A 23,424-nucleotide genomic window follows, 5' to 3' on the forward strand; every position below is an offset into this window, starting at 1 on the left:
TTTGTCTGAATTTCTGTCTACAATCCTACTACTTTTCCTTGGTGTCCTGTTGGTAAAAACACAGCTAGTACCACATTCCATAAGTGTTTTATTATTATTATTTTTAACTTGGAATATTAGGTCCAAAGAGATTTATAGCTGTGCATAATACAACATGCAGCTTCACATTTTGAGAGTTGAGCAGTTTTTCTTAAAATGGCAAATTTAATCTCATCATTGAGATATCGAGCAGGAATAGCTTTTGTGGTGTTACAGTAGGAGTACAGAAAATCAGAAAACAGATTGGTGGCTTGCTAATCAGAGCAAAAGGAACAGTAAAACATGGATTTTACGAATCACTTCAATCTGGAACTAGATTGTTACAATAAACTAAATATATATTTCATAACAGCATTTTCACTTAGAAAGTTTCATTTATTTTTCTCTGTCTCGTTTCTCTTGTGTCTTATAGCATATATGTTAGAAATATATGCTTTCTAAAATTTTTTTTAAATTTTTTTTTTACATTTATTCATTTTTGAGAGACAGAAAGAGTGCACAAGCGGGGGAGGGGCGGAGACAGAGAGAGACATAGAATCTGAAGCAGGTTCTAGGCTCTGAGCTGTCAGCACTGAACCCAACGTGGGGCTCAAACCCACAAACCAGGGGATCATGACCTGAGCCAAAGTCGAACGCCCAACCGACAGCCACCCAGGCGCCCCTAAAAAAAATTTTTTTTAATGTATATTTATTTTTGACAGAGAGAGAGAGAGAGAGGGAGAGAGAGAGACAGAGCATGAGCAGGGGAGGGGCAGAGAGAGAGGGAGACACAGAATCTGAAACAGGCTCCAGGCTTTGAGCTGTCAGCACAGAGCCCGACGGGGGGCTCAAACTCACAGATCACGAGATCATGACCTGAGCCAAAGTCGGACACTCAACCGACTGAGCCACCCAGGTGGCCCGAAATACATGCTTTCTGAAAGTATGTAATAAGAAAGGGAGAAAGCAAACCACTTTTCTAAAAACCAGAATCTCAGAATGTAGTAATGTAGGTATGTTTTTATTCTTTGTCAAAATACTATGAAGTTGAACAGTTGTATAGAATGTAATAAAAATGTATACAATTTGACAAATGAGATTTATATTGTGAAATTCTATGAAAAAATTCATTATATGTTAAATATGAACTGTTACCCATTTTGAAGTAGAAAAACATTATTATATATATTTTATCACTCACAGCTATAAATAAATCACGGGAAAAGGATATAGAATCTTAATTAAAGGATGAATAATGATGTGCCATAAACAGAATTAAAGACAGACTTTTGAAATTATAATTTAAAATTAATTTGAAATTTGAAATTAGAATTTAATCTACAGACAGGCGACAATGATTGTTTTCATCTTAGTCCATACTAAAATCTGTATTTTAGAAGGCGAGCTTACTTCTCCTTTTAGGGAAAAAAGTGATTTTACTATTCTCATGTTGTTACTTCAAAATTCTTTTGACAGTAAAGAAATTTATTTTAGATTCTCATATTTGAAAGGAATCCTTTCATATCCACTGGGCAGCGTTTCCCAAAGAAATCCCCCTTATCTCTTTTCTGATTTTGTTTACTTTGTTCTCAGGCTGCCTGTTCTATGTTTTTCACGAACCAATTTAATGCCATACAGGAAGCTCCTATTCCTTACTGTTGTGGGTTGAATCTCTTTCCCAGTGTCCCTTGCTCACACGCTGAAATTCACACGTGCCTTCTGCCTCCTTCTGAACAGTCTCTCCTTTCCCCCTTGGGGTTTTCCTGTTCCTGGTCACCTTCCCTTCCCGCTCCTTCGCTGTGCGCGGCTGTAATTTTATTTGCCCGGCGTCACTGTTTTGCCTTCTCTCAACACGATGCTTTCATTCCCCATACCCCTTCAAATAAAGGAATTCCTAGCCAATCCTTTTTCAAGAGTGAGAAAAAACTTTTTCTAGAAATACTCGGAGAACGTGTTGGATGCCTTCTCTCAAAGTTCTGGCATAATTTAAGAGTGGAAACAACTCTTAAAATTTAGCAGAAATATTTGTGATATTATATTTATGATGTATCACAAGTCACTGTCTCTTGATTGCACTGTCAACGTTCAGCACACAATGTATCATTGAACGAACGTATTAACACGTGCATATTCAAATACTGTCGTAGTTACGATGCCATCAAAAGGACTGCATTTTGAGGTGTTTTTTTTTTTTTTAACCTATCTAATGTAAAGTATGAATTTAATCTTGGAAATTAAATAATGTTGTCGTGAAGATGTTAATTTGATAAGAAGTCACAGTTTTAAATGCCAAATGCCCCGGCTTAATGTTGTTCAGCAACTTTATTCAGAGACTGCGAAACGTGGCTCCCTGTTCCTGTGGACGTCAGGCTTCACAGCTGATGTCTGGTGCCTGATAAGAATGGGGTGAAAGGACCCCCAGCGCTCGAACTGTGTTGTGGATTATACCTACATTGCTTACGGTCCCCCCTCCCCCCTTTGCCCGTATTAGCAATCTGCTTTTGTACTTTGACTTCCAGGATTTCCCTAGTGAATTTTGTCACAGAAAAAAGAGAATCATCAATATCGCAGTTAAACTTGACTTTCAAAGCTAATAGTATCTCATTTGGGGGCTCAAATTTAATAAATTTTCTTTGATTCTGGGTGAGTTTTTAAACATCAAACAATGAATTGGCCAGGGTGCAGTAAAATATTTAGATCTATTGACTATGGTTCAGAAGGGTAGAAGGCAAAACACCAGTGGTTTGATGTTGATAAATTCTCAGCACCTTAATCCACATTAATGTTTTCTTTTATCTGAGTGCGCATTGGTGACCAAAAAAGAAAAAGCGGGAGAAGGTATCCATAAGTATAAACTATAAAAATTAAAGAAAATATACTTGTAAAATATTTTTTTTATGTAAAATAAGTTAAAAGCATTCTCATCCTGACTGAAGACTCTGGAGAATGTTTGTTACAGATAAATACACATTCCAAATTGGGACTCCGCTGTGCATACAGTACTCACACCATTATCAAAATTACCTTACGGTGTATGTTTTCTAGCATACACTTTGACATTCACTTATTGACAGAAAGTCTTCTGCTCAATTTGGGAATATAAAGAGTTTTATAACCATAGATTAGCATGAACGGTTAAAGACGTCATCATATGTTTGTGTGTGTTTACTGGTGTAAGGAGACCCTACGCAGTATGATGGTTCATTCATAAAACAAGAAATAACTCAAACAGGTTTTACAAGCTTCCCAAGTAGAATGGAAAAGCGAAGGAGAGTTTTCTATCATATATTGTTGCCAAGTTACATTTGAAGCCGCTCAGGTAAAAGTAGAGATATAAATATATTTATTTGAGAAATTAGTGCTATTTTTATAGTTCTCCCATTCTTGACCTTTACTACTTCATAAAAAACACTTTTGATCCTGTGGCTTTAAGCTAGTAATGTAATATTTATCAAATATGTGGTAGCAAAGAGATACGTTTTTAATACCAAGTCAGGCATAGGGAAAGTTAGAAAATATGCCTGTGTATGAAACCTACTATCATGAAACTATATAATTAAAAATGAGAGCTCACTGATATTATGGAAAACTAAACTGTGGAATTTTTAAGGCTTTTAATAACTTTGGAAATTAAAAATGAAAACAGACCGGTTTTTGAGCATTTTCTTTTATCTGTATACAGCATATAGGGAGTAGTTTCTCATTTGTCCAGAAGGTGGCAGTGTAATATCAACTGCATGTGATACCTATATTGGCTAGAGAATTGGTGTTTCTCCTGTATCTGTGATGTTTGTATTGTTGCCTTTCCGAATACTTAAAATATAGTACAAATACCACTGATTTCATTCATTATCTTATTTAGAAGTTGCGTGACTGAGTTGGTTTATATGTATTTAGTCGCTAAGACTCAAGTTTAGTAAGAAGAAAATGGGCAAATAAACCTCTGACTGGTATATTTTTAAGTCTCCTTGTGTGTTGAGTATATTTGTTTTTATTCCAGGGTACATATTATTGAAGTTTTCTTTTCAAAGACCAGTACCAAATAACTGTCTTGTCTAATATGTATCAGTTAATGCCAGTTAAATTAAACATGTTATTTAAAAAATGATAATAATTAGGAGATTGCTGTTTGTTTTCGATTTTGTGGATGTTTTTTTCCTCCTTTCTTTTTTCTTTTGAGGGTGGAACGGTGAAAAAATAATTCAAAACCTCTTGATCAGAAGAGCTCCAGTGACTCGTCTTCCCTCCCTCATTTCAAGCAGGAGGATGCTTTTTCTTCTTAACATTCTCCCCCAGCACTCTGAATTAGAGATTTATTTGCAACGAAAAATCAATTAGTCCTAAATTTATTCATGGATTTCAGGTCCAGCGATCAATGCAAGTCCACTCAGTGGGCTCAAGGGGACCCAGTTCATCCCAGTTAATGTGTCTGAAGGGGAATTACCATTGATGCTGTTTTTTTCCCTTTAGGTCAGAGATCAGATCTCGCTGTCACGGACTGCGGCAAGTAGGAATGACTTCACCCTGCAGCTACCCAAACTGCACCTGGAGACCTTTGCAATGGAGGGGCTCAAGGGCGGGCCAGAGGTTGTAGCGTGCCAGGTTAGAGTCTAAATAACATTGTTTGCTACTGAGACGCATAGAAAAATAAATTGCACTAACTGGAGAGAAGGAAAGCCTCAAAGTATTGTGAATAACTTAAAGGAGATGCAAATAATTCTTCTTAATTTTTCTTCTACCGTGTAACCCTATTTCACAAATAATTGTGTGTTTTTTCTTTAAAGCCTCGAAATAGCCTGTTAAGTAAGCCAGAAAAGTATTTTTTTTTCTTACCAAGGAAAAATGTGTTTTATAGCTAAGTACAGTATGTAAAGAACACGCTTTCCTGTCAGCAGAGGACAATAAGACACTAGGCTGTTATCTCTTTAAGCTAGTCTCAATTTGTAGCTCTTATTGTTTTAAATAAATCACTGTAGAGAAAATTATCAGGAGAGATATTTGAAAATTTTCAATGTTAATTCCGAAGTATAGCCAATATTTCTTAGGTAGCAATTTAATTTAAGCAAATGTAGAACCTTACTGGACTTTTTGCACTGAGGAGCATTTCCCCTTGATTTTTAGTTTTAATGAACGACATAATAATATGTGCAGATTGGGTTATTTCATTTATAAAACTCAAAGTACCAAATCCTGAAACCTCAAATAATTGTAAAATCAACTTAATAAAGAATTTTTTTTCCAGAGCATACTCCTTTTCAGATGCTGCAGGTATCTTTCTAATCAAGGTTACTATTGTGTTATTGTGGGCATTTTTTTTTTTCCTGAGGGTTAGGACAGTTTTTTAGTTGGACGGAACAAAATTCGGTACGTGCTTTATTTGCCTTTTAATGCCCAATGCCTTTAAGAAAAACCTATCAACATTGTGTAAACTGTAGGAAGCCTGATATTTCAAAAGAGGCTGTTCTTGTTCAGTAGCATTCTAGAATTTTCAGTGTATTGAAGAGAGAAATAGCTCTTAAAACTCAGTTTCTGTTTCGCATTTTGAGGTTTAAAATAAACTTCATCCTTCTTTAGTGTATGACTCTGTGGAATTTTAATTTTGTACAAAATTAATATCAGTCCAAGTGGGGCTCTGGTAATTTTTTTCTCCATGCTCCATACCCTAATTTAATTTGTTATTAGTGCCCAAATTAATGCTTTACAAAGAAAGAATGCTCGTTTCTTTCATTAGGTTGTCCACCAATATATTTAAAATATATACGTGATTTAAAACTAAGCATAAAATGTTTTTATTTTCAGTTATAGGCTGGAATACCATACCATTATTTAGTACAAGATTAAGATGTACATTTTAAATTTGATTACCATTATTTATGAATTCATTGCAACCACAAATACAATATGATTTGAGATTTTTCTAGTGGCCATAAAATAATCCTGTACTTGGCTATCTTGATTCAGAATCTCAGAGGGCTCAGGACTTGTCATAATTCACAAATAAAGACTTCCCCCAAACTGTAGATTTTAGTGATTTGGAAAGAGACTGATCCTCAGAATGCCAGTTTTGGGGGGAAAAGCACGAACTCTCTATGGTTCTGACATCAGTGAAGAGCCAGAAGGAAATGTAGAGACCCATATTTCAAACTGCCGTCTCTTCCAAGTTCTACTAGAAATACTTACGCACAAGGCCAATACCTAAACACTTGGGCTCGTTTTGCAGTGACATGCTGGGATGTACACGGCAGGTTAGTCATGAATCGAAGTTCAGTACTCTATGCGGACAAGAACACGTGACTTGGGCCATAATAGTTTTTTCCACAGACACACAGACACAGGCAGGGAGACAGACAGACAGACAGACACACAGAATTGTGGTAGGCTTTGGAGTACTTTGAGAAGAAAGGCTCTGTAGTAATTGATGACCTAAATTTTCATATTAATAGCTACCGTGTCAGTGACCACTTACTATGGACGAGGTATCATGCTTAGTTCGTTAAATACTTCATGCTGTCTAATTCTCACAATGGACCTGTCACATGTGGCGTTATATGTCAAATAATGGCATCATTTGCATTTTACAATTGAAAAACAACTACAACAGGTAACGCTCCACATCAACAGCAAGTAAGGGGCAGGGCCCGGAGCCTGAATTCAAGTGTGAGTGTTGTTTGACTGCAAAGCCTGAACTGGTAAAATCTGATACTGGAAGAAAGTCTAGACACCTGTGTTAAATGGTAAGCGCACAGCCTCTGAGATGTATATAGTGGGATTTTCCTTCCGTTTACAAAATATTCATTATGCATCTATGTAAGATGTAGGTCATAGTTTATGCTGTATTGTGGACAAATTCACAGAGAAAGAAATTTTGCTTCCACTTGACAGGCTAATATTATGGAACACTACTTTTCACCTTTTTGCAGTATGTAAATATGTATATTTATGCTAAGTGTGGTACACACATATTTAGGGATTCAGTGTCCGTTTGGCTTCGTACTCGGTGCTGATGGGGCAGACTGTTCAGAGAGCACGTGTCCTTTGATCGTGCCGAGGAGAGGATCACTGTGCAGGATGTGGTAGTGTCCAACCATTCGGCCAACCTGTACAGCCATTACTGGAGCAGTAGGAGCTGTCCCCCGTCTGTCTCTTCCAAAATGGGAGGCTCTAAAATGGAGAGAGGAACAGTGAGCACGAGGGAATGGTGAAGAGGCTTACCCTTTCCCCGCCGGACCCAGGAGAGCAGGTGACTTATGCTCTCCCCCGGGAGAAAATTCAGTTCAGAAAAATGTAGTCTCTGAGCTCTGCTAGCATTTAGCTTCAATTTTATTGTCCGCAAAAGAAAAAAAAAGGCGTAGTCCTGCCAATTTCTCAGGCTTGTAGTAGCATTAAGTGAGGCAATGCATGTCAAGTAGAGAACACGGTGCCTAGCCAAGAGAGCAGGCAGTGTATGGTAGCTGTTATGACTGCAGCCACTATGGGACCCTTGTAAAGAGGAAGCTGGCACCAGTGGCTTGTTTTCATTACTTTTATTTTTTATTTTTCTTTATTTTTATTTTTTTATTAAAAAAATTTTTTTAAGCTTTATTAATTTTTGAGAGAGAGAGGAAGAGAGAGCGAGCGTGAGTGGGGGAGGAGCAGAGAGAGGGAGACACAGAATCCGAAGCAGGCTCCAGGCTCTGAGCTGTCAGCACAGAGCCCGATGTGGGGCTCGAACTCACAAACCGTGAGATCATGACCTGAGCCGAAGTCAGATGCCAACCGACTGAGCCATCCAGGCGCCCCTGTTTTCATTACTTTTAAGGGTGTGTGTGTTTTACATGGAGGAATGGTTATTTAGGATCTTTTTCTCTCTATCTTTCCATTGGCTTCATATACTCTTCTTTGTTTCTTCAAAAGCTTTAAATAACTTTGATTAATATCAGCATCAGCTCCCTATTTACTTTTCCATGTTACTTGATGTTCCTGTGAGACCATGTCTCCAACGAAACCCTTTGCCTGAGCTCTTATGGCAAGTCCATACTATTGTTACCTGTGCTTTTATCTCCCAAACGATAGTGTTATCAGTCAACCAGAAAAAAATTAAAACACCTAGATTAGACAAGTTAGCTGTAGCTGAAAAGTCCAGTATAATGTGAATGCACAGGACTTTGTCATAAAAAATATGCTGTCCATGTTTTATAAAGATAATACCGATCACTCATTATCTTATACTTTGAATTTTTTTTCTCAATAATTAAGCTATGTAATGCATTAAAATATTTTTATGTTTATTTAGTTTTGAGAGAGAGAGAGAGAGAGAGAGCAGTGGAGGGGGCTGAGGATCCAAAGTGGGCTCCGTGCTGAGAATAGAGAGCTCAGTGCAGGGCTCGAGTTCACGAACCCTGAGATCGTGACCTGAGCCGAAGTTGGACACTTAACTGACTGACTCCCCCTCCCCCCCGGTGCCCCTGTAATGCATTTATTATCTGGCAAATATTAGCAGGCATGTAATAAATGTTTGTGTCTCCACCCTCATTCAATAATAAGCAACAAGGAACAATATAAATAGTTGACATTTGTTGAGTACTTATTCTGTACCAGTCACTGTGCTAGCCACTTTACATTTGCTATCTCATTTAATCCCTGCAACAACGGTATGAATAGGTGCTGTGATTTTCTCTCTTTTATAAAGGAAGGAGCTAAAGTTTATTGAGATGCAATAAATTGCTAGAGGTTACGTATCCAGTGACTAGGATCCATTCATGCTTTTTATTTCTGCCTTTTGTAAACCATGGCTTGCTGTGTGTGTGCGTGTGTGTGTGTGTGTGTGTGTGCGCGCGCGCGCGCGTCTTAAGATGGTCAAGAGGGAAAAAGAATAAAGGAAGGGTCTGTCTGTAGAATACAGTTTCATTTGTGAGGAAATAGCGGAGAGGATAGAACTGCAAAAGAGGCTAACTGGAAAAGTTACTTATTTTACTTTTTACTTACTTACTGTGTATTTTGGCCTTTCATCTGTGAAGTGAAGATAACAAAAATTTCTAACTCCTAATGTTGGTGTGATGATGAAATGGGTTAGCATATCAAGTGCTCAGAATAGTGACAGGTGCATTGTAAACGCTCAGCGTCTATTAGCTGTCCACTAACACGAAAGCTGCATGAGGCCAGGAACTCGGTTTTGTTCGCTGTTGCATAATTCTTTAGGATGAATGCGTGGTGTTGCTGCCTCTAAGGGTACGCACATTCGAAGGCTTTGATATACATTCCTCAAGTGTCCCTGAAAAAGACTTCCAGTTTACTCCCAAATGACCTCTGTTAGGCTTTTAGTTTCCTTCTTAAAAGTTTGGTTCTTTATTTTCCATTACTAAAGGGAAGTGTTATCTCCTTTATATAATTTAGATCTTCCCTGATTTCAGATGCCCGTTGTCACTGGGTTCTTGATTTCCAGAGTTGCCAGCGTTTAGTCTAAGAGTCTCCATAGTGAGGTATAGAGAATATTTGGTGACTGCTGTTTGTTTCACAGATACTCTTTTTCATTTATTTCTGGGTGCATAGCTGTGCTCTGAGTGTTTGAGATTATTGGAAATCTGACCTTTTTGGTAATGTAATAAGGCGTCAAAAAGATTTTAAGCTTATCTAAAGTTGTTATCCAGGAGAGTTTGTGCAATTCTCTTTAACTTCTAAAATGAAAGTATCTTTTAAATGAAAGAACATAAAATGATTTTAGACTCAGGTGGTGGGGTCGAATGGAATGTTGAAATGCTACCCTCTTCAAAGGTTGGAAGGTACTGTCCAGAGAAGGGAAGAGCTGTTTGTCAGGCAAAAACAATTAGCTGGAAAAATCATAGGGTCCATGTGAGAATAAACACGTTTTGATGAAGAATGCCATCTTGGGGCGCCTGGGTGGCGCAGTCGGTTAAGCGTCCGACTTCAGCCAGGTCACGATCTCGCGGTCCGTGAGTTCGAGCCCCACGTCGGGCTCTGGGCTGATGGCTCGGAGCCTGGAGCCTGTTTCCGATTCTGTGTCTCCCTCTCTCTCTGCCCCTCCCCCGTTCATGCTCTCTCTCTGTCCCAAAAATAAATAAACGTTGAAAAAGAATGCCATCTTTGCCTTACCCACCTGCTTGACAGCTGTAGTCTGTAGTTCACAGAGTATAAATTGTGCCAGTGAGGACTCCAGATGTCCTAGGTTTGAGGCCTAACCTGAGGATCAACGTAAGAATCAGCGTGTTTGCTCTTGCTGCTGGCACCCACAAGAGTAAATGGTATCTTCTGAGGTAGTTGTCGGAGAACTGTCTGAGGTGAGTTGTCGGAAAAGCATTTTTGTTATTTGCTAGTTAAAAGTTGAGAATCCTTCTCTGAAGATTTGATACTTTCTTCAAAATCTCCCGGTAACTGAGCTGTAAGCAAGGCTGAATGAAACAAAACAGAATGTTCAGCTGTTAATGTGTGCAGAGGACTGACTTTAAGACTGTGTTGCAAATTGGGATAACAATTAAATAATTAAGTGTGAGCGCATAAACCTTGGCTGTGGTCATTATGAGTTAGACCTCATGGTCTTCGATCTGTTATCTGCTAAGAGTTTCGTTCTTGATGGCCCAGAAAACCCAGCGTGTCCATCATTATTGTGTAGTTTGATATTGTTGTTTGCCTTCTCACCCTCCCTCTTTCCCTTCCTCATTCCTTCCCTTCTGGTGCCTGTTTGCTTTGCACTTTATTTTTGGGGTGGTGATGATGGTGGTGGATTGGGGGAAGGAAATACATCAATCAGAATTCTAGAGCAGAATGGTAGAGTAACAATGTCAAATTATGCTTTTTTTTGGTTCATATATTTTACCTGGTGATATATGCTACCATTCTTTTCTCAGTCCTTATACCTTATTTTTAAAGACTTATTGTAAAAAGAAGGTTTTTTTTTACATTTATTGTTAAAACGTAGCTTGGGTACTGATGGCTAAGATTTCTAAAAACTGTTCAAGTAGGGAGTTATAAGAAGTTCTTTTAAAATATTTAGCAGATGAGGGGCGCCTGGGTGGCGCAGTCGGTTAAGCGTCCGACTTCAGCCAGGTCACGATCTCGCGGTCCGTGAGTTCGAGCCCCGCGTCGGGCTCTGGGCTGATGGCTCGGAGCCTGGAGCCTGTTTCCGATTCTGTGTCTCCCTCTCTCTCTGCCCCTCCCCCGTTCATGCTCTGTCTCTCTCTGTCCCAAAAATAAATAAACGTTGAAAAAAAAATTAAAAAAAAATATTTAGCAGATGAGATATTTTACATCTTGCATCATGGGTTTTATTTCAGATTGGTGGTAATCTGAAACACCAAGAGTGTTTTTGATTGTTGCTGGGACTTTCATCATTGCCTTTTGAAAAGGATAGGATGAGGGGTGCCTGGGTGGCTCAGCGGGTTAAGTGTCTGACTTTGGCTCAGGTCCGTGAGTTCGAACCCTGCGTTGGGCTCTGTGCTGACAGCCCAGAGCCTGGAGTCTGCTTTGGATTCTGTTCTCCATCTCTCTGCCCCTCGCCTGCTTGCACTCTCTCTCTCTCTCTCTCTTTCAAAGATAAACATTAAAAATTTTTTTTAAAAAAGAAAGAAATGGACAGGATGACATATGAAGAGAAGGAAATGCATCTGTATTAAGCTTCTGCTGCACAAAACCTCATATTGAGGAATCTCATAACTCCTTACTCCTTAACTCAGCTGAAAATATTCTAGAATTAATCTCTCTGGGAGTGACCTGGTATCAGTGATCTGAACTGACACTAAGTAAAATCTGAGAGGAATTCTTTAAAAACTAGGCATGATTCATGAAGTCCTTTTTCCAGTTTTTTTTTTTTTAAAGTTTATTCATTTATTTTTGAGAGAGACAGAGACAGCATGAGCGGGGAGAGGCAGAGAGAGGGAGAGAAAGAGAGAGAGAGAATCCCAAGCAGGTTCCACAATGTCAGCACAGAGCCCGATGCCGTGATCCATCTCACGAAAGCAAGAGATCATGACCTGAGCCAAAACCAAGAGTAGACACTTGACCAACTGAGTCACCCAGGTGCCCCGTCCAGTTTTGTTTTTAATCACTTCTTCCTTTGTTTATTTTAAGGAAGAATAATTAGGAAGAAGATAAAATCATAGCAGAGTCAGGATCCCAGGGGTTTGAAGAGGTTATGCAACTTTACTAGAAAGTAACAGGACTGGCTGTAGAACAGATGAAGTCCTTTCCCCTGTAGACACAAATCCTACAGGTAGCAGGACTTGTCATTGTTTTGTCCAACTGTGTTTTTTGCAAGGAGATACACCATCCCTTCTTGTGAAGGATGAACAGGCTGACGGTGCTATTGGAGTTCTAGGCGACGATCACTATTTTCTGTGAGCGATTGGCCCTTAGCTCTTCTGGTGCATCAGCTTGTCACCTGTAATGTAGCAGGATTCTTGCACATGGAATCGTGACAACGAGGCTTTTCTTTCTAGGAAGCAACTTTATTCCTGCCGGCACGACTCAGTTGGGTTTGTACCCAAAGAACTGAGCCCCGAATGCCATGTGGCATAGTTTTTTGTATATTTTCTACTTCTTTGTCTCTCATATATGGTAAGACACACAAACATGCAGTCTCATTAAGTGGTCTCGTGTTACAAGGTCATAAGGGATGTTGTCATGTCTGCACATAGCCAAGTTACCTTGAGTTATTTTTTTCTTTAAAAAAAATTTTTTTTAAATGTCCTATTTTTTTTTGAGACAGAGAGAGACAGAGCATGAGCAGGGGAGGGGCAGAGAGAGAGGGAGACACAGAATCTGAAACAGGCTCCAGGCTCTGAGCTGTCAGCACAGAGCCCGACGCGGGGCTCGAACTCACAAACTGCGAGATCATGACCTGAGCTGAAGTTGGACGCTTAACTGACTGAGCCACCCAGGCGCCCAGAGTTTTTTTTTTTTTTCTTTCCTTAGGGAGGGGACCCTACCACCGTAACACAGAAGTGACAATATGTGCCCTACTGCATCTTGGGGCAATTATGAAGGTCATATGACATATATGGAGAAAGTTTAAAAATTAAACAGCACTAATAGGTATCTTTAAAAGTGTTTTCCTTTGAATATTTGGCATATAAACATTCCTGGATCAGGTGTGAGCTTGCTTCGTTTTCAATTTCAGGTTGAGATTTTTGTCCTTCTACAAACAGGCAAGTAAGTCAGATCATAGGGAAGGTGGCAATCGTGAATCCACAATTTTCTGTGTGTCGTTGAGTGTGCTGGAAACATCATGTTGATCAGAATAGGAATGACTTTACTAACAGCACAGGTATTTGGAGGAGATAAGATAATTCTGTTTGCTTGGGAAAGAGGCGAACACCATCATATTGGAGAAAGCCTATGGGGAGAGCCAGAATGCTTGGATTCAAGTCCTGTTTGCACTGTAGTCTGGAGCCCCCCATATCCTCTGCAGGTGAGGACGTGAAGCCCGTCCAGCTTTCATTCGCAGGACTGGGGAAATCAGACGGCCTAGTGTGCGTGCTAGGGTGCTTTTTTGCTGTAAAATGCTGTGTTAATATAAACTGTATTGGAGTGAGCTGCAAACAGGCCTGGGGGCAGGACAAGTGATTTCCGTCCATCAAGGAAAGTTTTAGTGTTTCAGCTCTTGGAGTTTTCATTGATGACTTCTTTGGTACAATTGGCACTTGAGTAGCAGAACAGAATGTTCACAATCTTGGTGTTTCCTCACAGTTCAGAATAAAGCCCCGGTTTAACACTTTGTACTTCCATTTGAAGAATTATAATACAAAGTAACTAAAGAATTACTAGGGGCGCCTGCGTGGCTCAGTCGGTCAACTTTGCCTCAGGTCACGATCTCCCGGTTAGTGAGTGTTACTGAGTTCTTCGAGCCCCCATGTCGGGCTCTGTGCTGACAGCTCAGAGCCTGGAACCTGCTTCAGATTCTGTGTCTCCCTCTCTCGCTGCCCCTCCCCTACTTGCTCTCTGTCTCTCAAAAATAAATAAACATTAAAAAAAAAAACAAACAAAAAAAGAATTACTACTGTTTTCATATTTTCTTTGAACTCTGTTGCCTTTATTTACACCATTTATATTTTTTAGGGGGACTTCAGATTCCATCTCTGAAATGGTGGCGATATTTGCCTGTGTGTGAAATGTTTCAGACACGTTTAGTTAAAAACAAAAACACAAAACATGAAAGTATAGAGCATTTTATTTTTTTGGTTACAACAGTCAGCTCCAAGTAGCTCCAAGTAGAAAAGCTGCTAAGTGATATGAACGTAATTTCTTTGTCATTAATGTTAAGAGGCAAAAGCTGAATCCCAAACTTGACCCTTTCTCTAGCTTTTTTTCCCCTCATTTTTGAAGCCTATTTAAGTATAAGTATAACCTTACTAGATAATACCTCTTAATACTTATTATTGAGAGACCGAAGTCTGTGAGCACTTGAACTTTCAAATGCTGCCACAGAATTGCTATCATTTTAGCTGCTTGGACAAAAAACAGTGTTTGATGGACTGACTAGGGGAAGACCTGGAAAGGGAAGGGTTATCTACAAATTGAGTGAGTTTATTATGGCTTAGTGATTTGCTGATTGATTTCATTTGCTGTCAGTTAAGGCTCTCTTAATGTCAGTTTACTTTGCATAATGCCTCGAAATAAAGACTGATAGAAGTTCTTCAGATTGATGCCGCTTATATAAACTGACCCTGATTTGCCCTATTTTACATGACAATTTAAGTGACGGCACTTAGAGGAAAATACAGCAATGAATATGCAACTTAAGGATTAAGGGAAATGCAGTGAATCATTCAGTCTCAAACTAGGTACAAAAGTAATTTCTGGTAATAATTCCACAGATACCTTCAGTTTTATTAAACAGACTGTTACTACTTTGATGTGTGTGTGTGTGTAAAGAGAAGGGGAGGGAGTTGAAATGAAAAAGGGAACTGAAAGTGACCCTAAATCTTTTCAAATTATGGTAACTCTTCCTCTCCCCACTTAAACTTGGAGTTGTTAGAATCACAGTTTAAAAAATATTTTATTTGAAGTTGCATACATGCTGTAATTAAGTAACCAATGAAATGTAGGGTGAGTAATTTTATAGCTTTAAATGCTTTTTGTTTGGTTTCAGAACCTTCTGGTAACAAGCAGTAGTACTCCTCCCCCCGCCCCCCTGCAATGGCCAGAAGTCTCACCATGCTAACTAAAAAGAGGTATAACTTTTGGGAGGCAGATTAATTTAAGAAGTAACTCAATGAAGAAAACACGAAGTATTAATATTTTAACTCCTTTTCTAAGTGAGGGCTACTTAGCTCACGCTTTTCCCTTTTCTCTGGAGAGGATATGATATCACTTCCAGGTCACAGTGCTGTGTTTTGTTACGAGTGTATTGTATAATGCATATTAACCAACATGAGCCTGACTTGGTGTAACTTCATTAGGATTGAAAGGAGGACATAGGAAATAGGGCTCTGAAGTGAAGAAAGTTCAGGAATTCTGTTCATGTAGTGGGGGCTCTGCAAACCAACACTGAAGCCTAGGTGGTATCTGTGACATATTTATTTTTTTTCAACGTTTATTTATTTTTTGGGACAGAGAGAGACAGAGCATGAACGGGGGAGGGGCAGAGAGAGAGGGAGACACAGAATCGGAAACATGCTCCAGGCTCTGAGCCATCAGCCCAGAGCCCGACGCGGGGCTCGAACTCACGGACCGCGAGATCATGACCTGGCTGAAGTCGGACGCTTAACCGACTGCGCCACCCAGGCGCCCCTGTGACATATTTAAAAGAGGCACACATTGTAGGGGTGCCTGGGTGGCTCAGTCGGTTAAGTGTCTGACTTTGGCTCAGGTCATGATTTCACCGTTTGTGAGTTCAAGCCCTGCGTCGGGCTCTGTGCTGACAGCTCAGAGCCTGCGGCCTGCTTTAGATTCTGTGTCTCTCTCTCTCTCAAAAATAAATAAACATTAAAAAAAAATTTTAAAGAACAAAAACCCCAAAATACCTAGGAAGAAACCTAACCAATGAGGTGAAAAATCTATACGCTGAAAACTATGGAAAGGTTATGAAAGAAATTGAAGAAGACACAAAAAAATTTCCATGCTCCTGGATAGGAAGAACAAATATTGTTAAAATGTCGATCCAACCCAAAGCAATCTACATATTCAACGCGATCCCTATCAAAGTAACACCAGCATTCTTCACAGAGCTAGAACAAATAATCCTAAAATTTGTATGGAACCAGAAAAGACCCCGAATAGCCAAACCAACCTTGAAAAAGTAAACCAAAGCAGGAGGCATCACACTCCCAGACTTCAAGCTATACTACAAAGGTGTAATCATCAAGACAGTATGGTATTGGCACAAGAACAGACACTCAGATCAATGGAATAGAATAGAGAACCCAGAAATGGACCCACAAACGTATGGCCAACTAATCTTTGACAAAGCAGGAAAGAATATCCAATGGAATAAAGACAGTCTCATCAGCAAGTGGTGCTGGGAAAACTGGACAGCGACATGCAGAAGAATGAACCTGAACCACTTTCTTACACCACACACAAAATGGATGAAAGACCTCAATGTAAGACAGGAAGCCATCAAAATCCTCAAGGAGAAAGCAGGCAAAAACCTCTTTGATCTTGCCACAGCAATTTCTTACTCAACACGTCTCCGGAGGCAAGGGAAACAAAAGCAAAAATGAACTACTGGGACCTCATCAAAATAAAAAGCTTCTGCACAGCAAAGGAAACAATCAGCAAAACTAAAAGGCAACCGACGGAATGGGAGAAGATATTTGCAAATGACATATCAGATAAAGGGTTAGTATCCAAAATCTACAAAGAACTTATCAAACTCAACACCCAAAAAACAAATAATCCAGTGAAGAAATGGGCAAAAGACATGAATAGACACTTCTCCAAGGAAGACATCCAGAAGGCCAACCGACACATGAAAAAATGCTCCACATCACTCATCATCAGGGAAATACAAATCAAAACCACAATGAGATACCACCTCACACCTGTCAGAATGGCTAACATTAACAACTCAGGCAACAACAGATGTTGGTGAGGATGCAGAGAAAGAGGATCTCTTTTGCATTGTTGGTAGGAATGCAAGCCGGTGCAGCCACTTTGGAAAACAGTGTGGAGGTTCCTCAAAAAATTAAAAATAGAACTACCCTATGACCCAGCAATTGCACTACTTGGCATTTATCCAAGGGCTACAGGTGTGCTGTTTCGAAGGGACACATGCCCCCCCATGTTTATAGCAGCACTATCAACAATAGCCAATGTATGGCAAGAGCCCAAATGTCCATCAATGTTTGAATGGATAAAGAAGATGCAGCATATATGTACAATGGAGTATTATACGGCAATCAAAAAGAATGAAATCTTGCCATTTGCAACTATGTGGATGGAACTGGAGGGTATTATGCTAAGTGAAATTAGAGAAAGACAAATATGACTTCACTCATATGAGGACTTTAAGAGACAAAACAGATGAACATAAGGGAAGAGAAACAAAAATAATATAAAAACAGGGAGGGGGACAAAACAAAAGAGACTCATAAATATGGAGAACAAACAGGGTTGCTGGAGGGGTTGTGGGAGGGGGAATGGGCTAAATGGGTAAGGGGCATTAAGGAATCTACTGAAATCATTACTTCACTATATACTAACTAATTTGGATGTAAATTTTAAAAAATAAAAAAGTTAAATTAAAAAAAATTTTTTTAAAGAGGCAAATGTTCTGGATTTGCAAATAAGACTTAAAATGGTCTTTAGACCTTAGATCTTTGGTTGAATGATTACCTGGTGGAATGATTTGCCCAACAAATAAATAAATTTGTTTATATGAATTTATTTATTAAATGTATTTATATATAAATTTATTTATTTAAAAATGTTTATTTACTTATTTTGAGAGGGAGAGAGAGTGTGCTAGTGCGTGTGAAGAAGGGGCAGAGAGAGAGGGAGACAGAGAATCCCAAGCAGGCTCCATGCTGTCAATGCAGAGCCTGCTGTGGGGCTCAATCTCATAAACTGTGAGATCATGACCTGAGCCTAAATCAAGAGTCAGATGCTCAACTGGCTGACCACCCAGACATCTCAACCACGAAATTTAAAGTCTAAAAGAACAAATTCCATGTTTTTAATCTTTCCAAAATTCAGAAGAAATGATGAAATCAAAACATGCAGTTTAACCTTGTACATTTATTATGTCATAAGACAAAATGGGAAAAAATAATCTTTATGAGACATTTAGCATAGCGTCTTAGGCAAAGCCCTCAAAAGATAAGTTATTATTATCTAGACAGTGTGTATGATTGAGGAATGTTAATTCTTTATCAAGTGAAAAGGAATTCTTTGAAAATGTTGGGGTATTTATAATTACCGCAAATTAAGAGGTTAAATGATTTCTTGTTAGCATTGAGTGGGAGATACAACCATGACCGATAAAGAGGAAATCCAGGAATTCTTAAAGATATTTTTCTTATTATGTCTTTGTGGTAGTATACTATGACAGGTGGATCCTGGATGTTAAAACCCATGACTAAGAGGCAAATGATCACAGGTAAAACTTTAGGGAAAGATTTGTTGATACAGAAGTTGCTGGTTTACCTCTGCAGGCATGAATGTCCGTTTAGATTGCATTCGGAACACTTACTACACAAGATGGTCATTTCCATCAAATTTCTGTGATTATAGATTCATACCATTCTGAATAATTACCTAAACATAAAACATAAATCTCTACACTTGCTAAATGACACCTTAAAAAGAAATGTATATCTAAAACTAACAATACAAACTAGAAAACTTCTGAAAAATTGCTCTCTGACACATCAAACTGTATACATATGTATACATATCACTTTTATTATCAAAAACATAGTACATGCAATAATACCCATTATAAGGATTTCATTACACCCCCAGATTTCTGTGCTTTTGTAGATACTAAGCCAAAGCCCAAGTCAAGTCTTCATCTGAAATGGAAGGTTCTTGCTTAATTCATTTATTTTTTAAAGAAAAGTAATATAAAAAAAACCCTTAGTAAATAATTTTCTTAATAACGTCCTTTACAAATAGTAAACCTTTTTTCAAAGGAAGCATCAGGTTTTGTTTTGTTTTTTTTTTTTGTTTTTAGGTTCCAAGGATTAGCCAATACTATCTAATAAGACACGCTTTCTTTCATTTTTGAAAAGAGGAAAGTCTGGGACAACTTTTAAAACCACTCACTCCACCCTGCTCCTGTGTTCTCTGTCTCCCCCGGCTCATTCAGCCCCAGTTGGAGGGACGAGTTGGAGCCCAGACAGGCTCCTTGTGGGGCACTAAAAGTGCTCCCAGCTGAAGTCACAAGGGAGTGAGCTAGCGCATGGTGCAGGAGAATGGCTGGGCTTCTTTTTCACCGTAGGCTCCTTACTAGGTAGAAACACTTCTATGGGGATATTTGCTCTGGAAAACCCCCTCCTTTTCCTGCTGGTCACTACAGTGGACTTAAAGAAATAAGAAGACAAAGAGCTTTTGCATACTACTTCACTTTTAAAATTTGATTTGATTTTGACATCCTGCCTTAATTTTTGTTTGTAATTCTTAGCAGATTAGTTAGAAACCATACATGTCTGCATGTGTGTGTGCGTATGTGTGTGCATGTGTACGTTGATTTCTAACTCCACTGAAACTAGCAGAATATCACATCAGAGGGGCGCCTGGGTGGCTGAGTCAGTTAAGCATCGGACTCTTGATTTCAGTTCAGGTCACGATCTCACGGTTCGTGGGTTTGAGCCCTGCGTTGGGCTCCGTGCTGACAGTGTGGAGCCTGCTTGGGATTCTCTCTTTCTCTCTCTCTGCCCCTTCCCCCATGTTCATTCTCTCTCTCAAAATTAATAAATAAATTTTAAAAAATATGGGGCGCCTGGGTGGCGCAGTCGGTTAAGCGTCCGACTTCAGCCAGGTCACGATCTCGCGGTCTGTGAGTTCGAGCCCCGCGTCGGGCTCTGGGCTGATGGCTCAGAGCCTGGAGCCTGTTTCCGATTCTGTGTCTCCCTCTCTCTCTGCCCCTCGCCCGTTCATGCCCTGTCTCTCTCTGTCCCAAAAATAAATAAACGTTGAAAAAAAAATTAAAAAAAAATAAGCTTACACAATAAATCACTAAATAATTCATTAAAATCCTTTGTTCTTTTTATGTATGTAACTCCAGTGAAATCATGACCCTGTAGGGGCGCCTGGGTGGCTCAGTCGGTTAAGCGGCCGACTTCAGCTCAGGTCATGATCTCGCGGTCCGTGAGTTTGAGCCCCGCGTCGGGCTCTGTGCTGACAGCTCAGAGCCTGGAGCCTGTTTTGGATTCTGTGTCTCCCTTTCTCTGACCCTCCCCCATTCATGCTCTGTCTCTCTCTGTCTCAAAAATAAATAAACGTTAAAAAAAAAATTAAAAAAAAAAAAAGAAATCATGACCCTGTAAATACCAGTATATATAGCAACAATCCCAAATGATACAATTTTTTCTTACAACACGAGAGTCGTTTTTCATCATTCAGGCCCGCAGCTCCACATCTGAAACTCTGAACTCCACAACTATAAACTGGTGACTTGGAGGCAAAAGCCTGACCTGACCTAATCTCGTGGCAAAACCTGAGAAGAACTGACACGAGGCCGTTTGTAGTTTTAGTTTAACCCCCTTAGTGTGGTTGTTGGAATGTTTTGAGATAGAATAGGTTTGATTATAGAGTGTGCTGCCCTAGCCTGATGAGAGTGCTACTTAATATATGGTGTATGCCCCATTTTCCCACATCCAAAAAAATCCTCCCAAACACGTCTGGTTCCAAGGTTTCAAGGAAAGGGTTGTGGGAACCACACCAACATGGTAAAACAGATTCCACACAAACAATGCATCGTATGGCTACAGTGCAAGCTTTTTGTTTTTCTGATAATGAGGTACGTTCAGCCTATGGGATGATTCTGTTGCTTTGTTTTGTTTTGAGTATAGTTGACGTTAATGTTACGATAGTTTCAGGTGTTCGATTTAGTGATTTGACAAGTTTCTACATTATGCTGTGTTCACAAGTGTGGCTGCCATCCGTCAGTCTGGAATGGTATTCTGGAGTGAAATTTAAATTTAATAACTAGTATCTCTTACTCTTTGTTTGGGGTCATACAGGAATTGGGTGGTGGTTTTTGCCACCTAGAAAACTCAGACTTCAATCCATATATGCAAATCACACATGGCTCTAATAGGCTTTATAAGCTCAGGTCTAATACCCGTTTGCAAACTAAATGTGCATTTCTGTTCCATGAGGGGATCCACTGAGACGTTCTTTTAGCCCCCCTCCCCCACTTATTTTCTGAAAGCATGGTGGATGAAATTCCTTGTCCCAAACTGTGCATACTTTTTACTATTATCATCTGTCCCTATGGATGAAGTAATGCAGACTCTTCAAGGGTCTGGAGAGGTCAGCTGTCCCGCTACCCAGGCAGTTGCTCTAGGTAAAGAGAGTAAGGTCACTGGGGAGTCCAAGGGCCTGGTTGTTTACAGCCCTGACTCCTGGTAGTCTCTAGAAGGCTTAGGAACCAGAATGTCCTTTGCTCGAGGAGAAATAGAAAGGTCATTTGAGGGTATTTAGAGATCAATGTGAACCAGGAAATTGGCTTTAGAAAAATAAAATGGCCAGTTCTCTTGATCACATAGATTTGGATATGGCTAATACCATTCAATTATGTAGTGAGCACTTGCCAAGTGAGCACTTTCATTCCATATGAAATTTAAAAATCTGTTATTTTACCAACTTAAGAAATATGAATCACAATGTGCCATGCCTCTCTTAATGGCATTCCTCTCTCTTCCCATACTTGCCAGCACTTGCCAAGTTCAAGGCATTGTGCTGTATTCTAGGATACAAAGGTGACTTAAATATCTTTTGAGGGGAGTATAGAATTTCCCCTGTATGACCCCAAACAAAGAGTGATATGAGATGGAAAGCATGATTGTCGTAAGAGAGGCATAAAGTACCATAACCTGCCCTTTAGAGATGAGTGAAATTCATTCTTCCACATTAGGAGAGGATTAGGAGAGGCTTCATAGAGGAGGTGGCATTTGAATGGGCCTTGAAGGTTATGTAGCTAAAAATCCCCTTTCCTATGAAATGTTTTTGTTAGGAAATACAGTTTGGAAATACCTGGGGTGTGAATCCCAGCCACTAGGTAGCTCAGAGGCAGTGAAATCTATGGGATGGCCTCATCTCTTTTTTGGGGGAGGGGGGTGGCCTCATCTTAATCTCCTGATTGGCAATGTTCTTTTGAGCTACCAATGTTCTGTGATACTGTGAATAAATTATGGTCTCTGCAGGATTTCATAGAAATCTTATTATTTGTTCCTTTGTAATGTACAAAAAGTAAATTCATTTACTTAATTGAATGTCAGAAAGCACTTTAGATCCAATTTGCCCTTAAAACAATGCATAACAATATTTTTTCAAAGATATAGTTTAACATACTTCAGTGGATTTGGGTATAGAGTAGAGTTTATGGGGCTTATTGAAATAGTTGATAACCCTGAATGAAGCATGTAGATTTCTAAACCGATCTGGTGTTTCAGAGTCAGAATGGAATCATGGTAATAAAAGAAAATAAATAAATATTTTCTCTCTTCCTCTCTTTACTGATTTACTTTTTCTTTATGTATATTGAAAATTGTTCATGTTGGACTTAATTAAACCACAAAGAAGCCCATCAAATTCTAATAATTCCAGCTAAATGGATTTTTAGCACCTCCGTCTAAGTTCATGTAAAGGTGCGAATTGTAGATGTCCTTCGCTGAGATTCGTAAATAAAGCTGACAGTCTCGTGTGAAAAGAGGAGGGACGGAGCATTCAGTGTTGTGTGTACACGTGCATGCATTTTCTCTGTTTGTGTAAGTCCAGCTTAGATCAGTTGCACTCTCTGAAAAGTGTCTGTTTGAGATGATGGGCTGAGCAGTTTTTCTTTGGTAGTGAACAGCTAGCTCTCAGCCCTGTCAGCCACTTGTTTCTACAACTTCTCTGTGTGTATTAACACCACTCCTTTAAGATAATTTGCATACCGAATCCCCAAAAGATTAAAATTAGGATGTGTCTTTGCTACACTATCATGTTTGATTAAAGCCGCTGGATCTTTGTAGGTCGGTTATGAAACGGACAAATGAGAAGTGCTGGTTATCACTTTGTTCAGTCTCCCTAAAGTGTAAATCAGAAAGAGATTATTGGACTATAAAGTGTCCTTTGTTAAGCCCCAGTATCTTTTGAAGAAGAGAAATAGGCACTCTCAGTATAGTCCACATTATTACTGAAATTGAAAGTCTCACTAAGTCTAGAATGAAGAACCATGCCTGTATTGCATGCTGTTAATTGAATCAAGCTGAACGAGTATATTTGGAACTCCTGCTCTGTATCCAGCCCTGTGCTTGACAGACGGTT

At 39.4% G+C, this 23,424-nt stretch overlaps 1 protein-coding gene across 3 annotated transcripts in view; it reads left to right on the top strand.

The window, feature by feature from the left end:
* CCDC171 (coiled-coil domain containing 171) overlaps positions 1–23,424 on the top strand; it is a 309,890-nt gene that overhangs the window by 225,374 nt on the left and 61,092 nt on the right. For all 3 annotated transcript variants that reach the window (XM_030294128.1, XM_030294126.1, XM_030294127.1), the window contains one exon: positions 4,489–4,620. In XM_030294128.1, coding sequence (XP_030149988.1) covers positions 4,489–4,620 — 132 coding nt within the window. The remainder of the gene's footprint in view (positions 1–4,488; positions 4,621–23,424) is intronic.

This window comes from Lynx canadensis, chromosome D4 (assembly GCF_007474595.2).
Source record: "Lynx canadensis isolate LIC74 chromosome D4, mLynCan4.pri.v2, whole genome shotgun sequence".
Taxonomy (NCBI): domain Eukaryota; kingdom Metazoa; phylum Chordata; class Mammalia; order Carnivora; family Felidae; genus Lynx; species Lynx canadensis.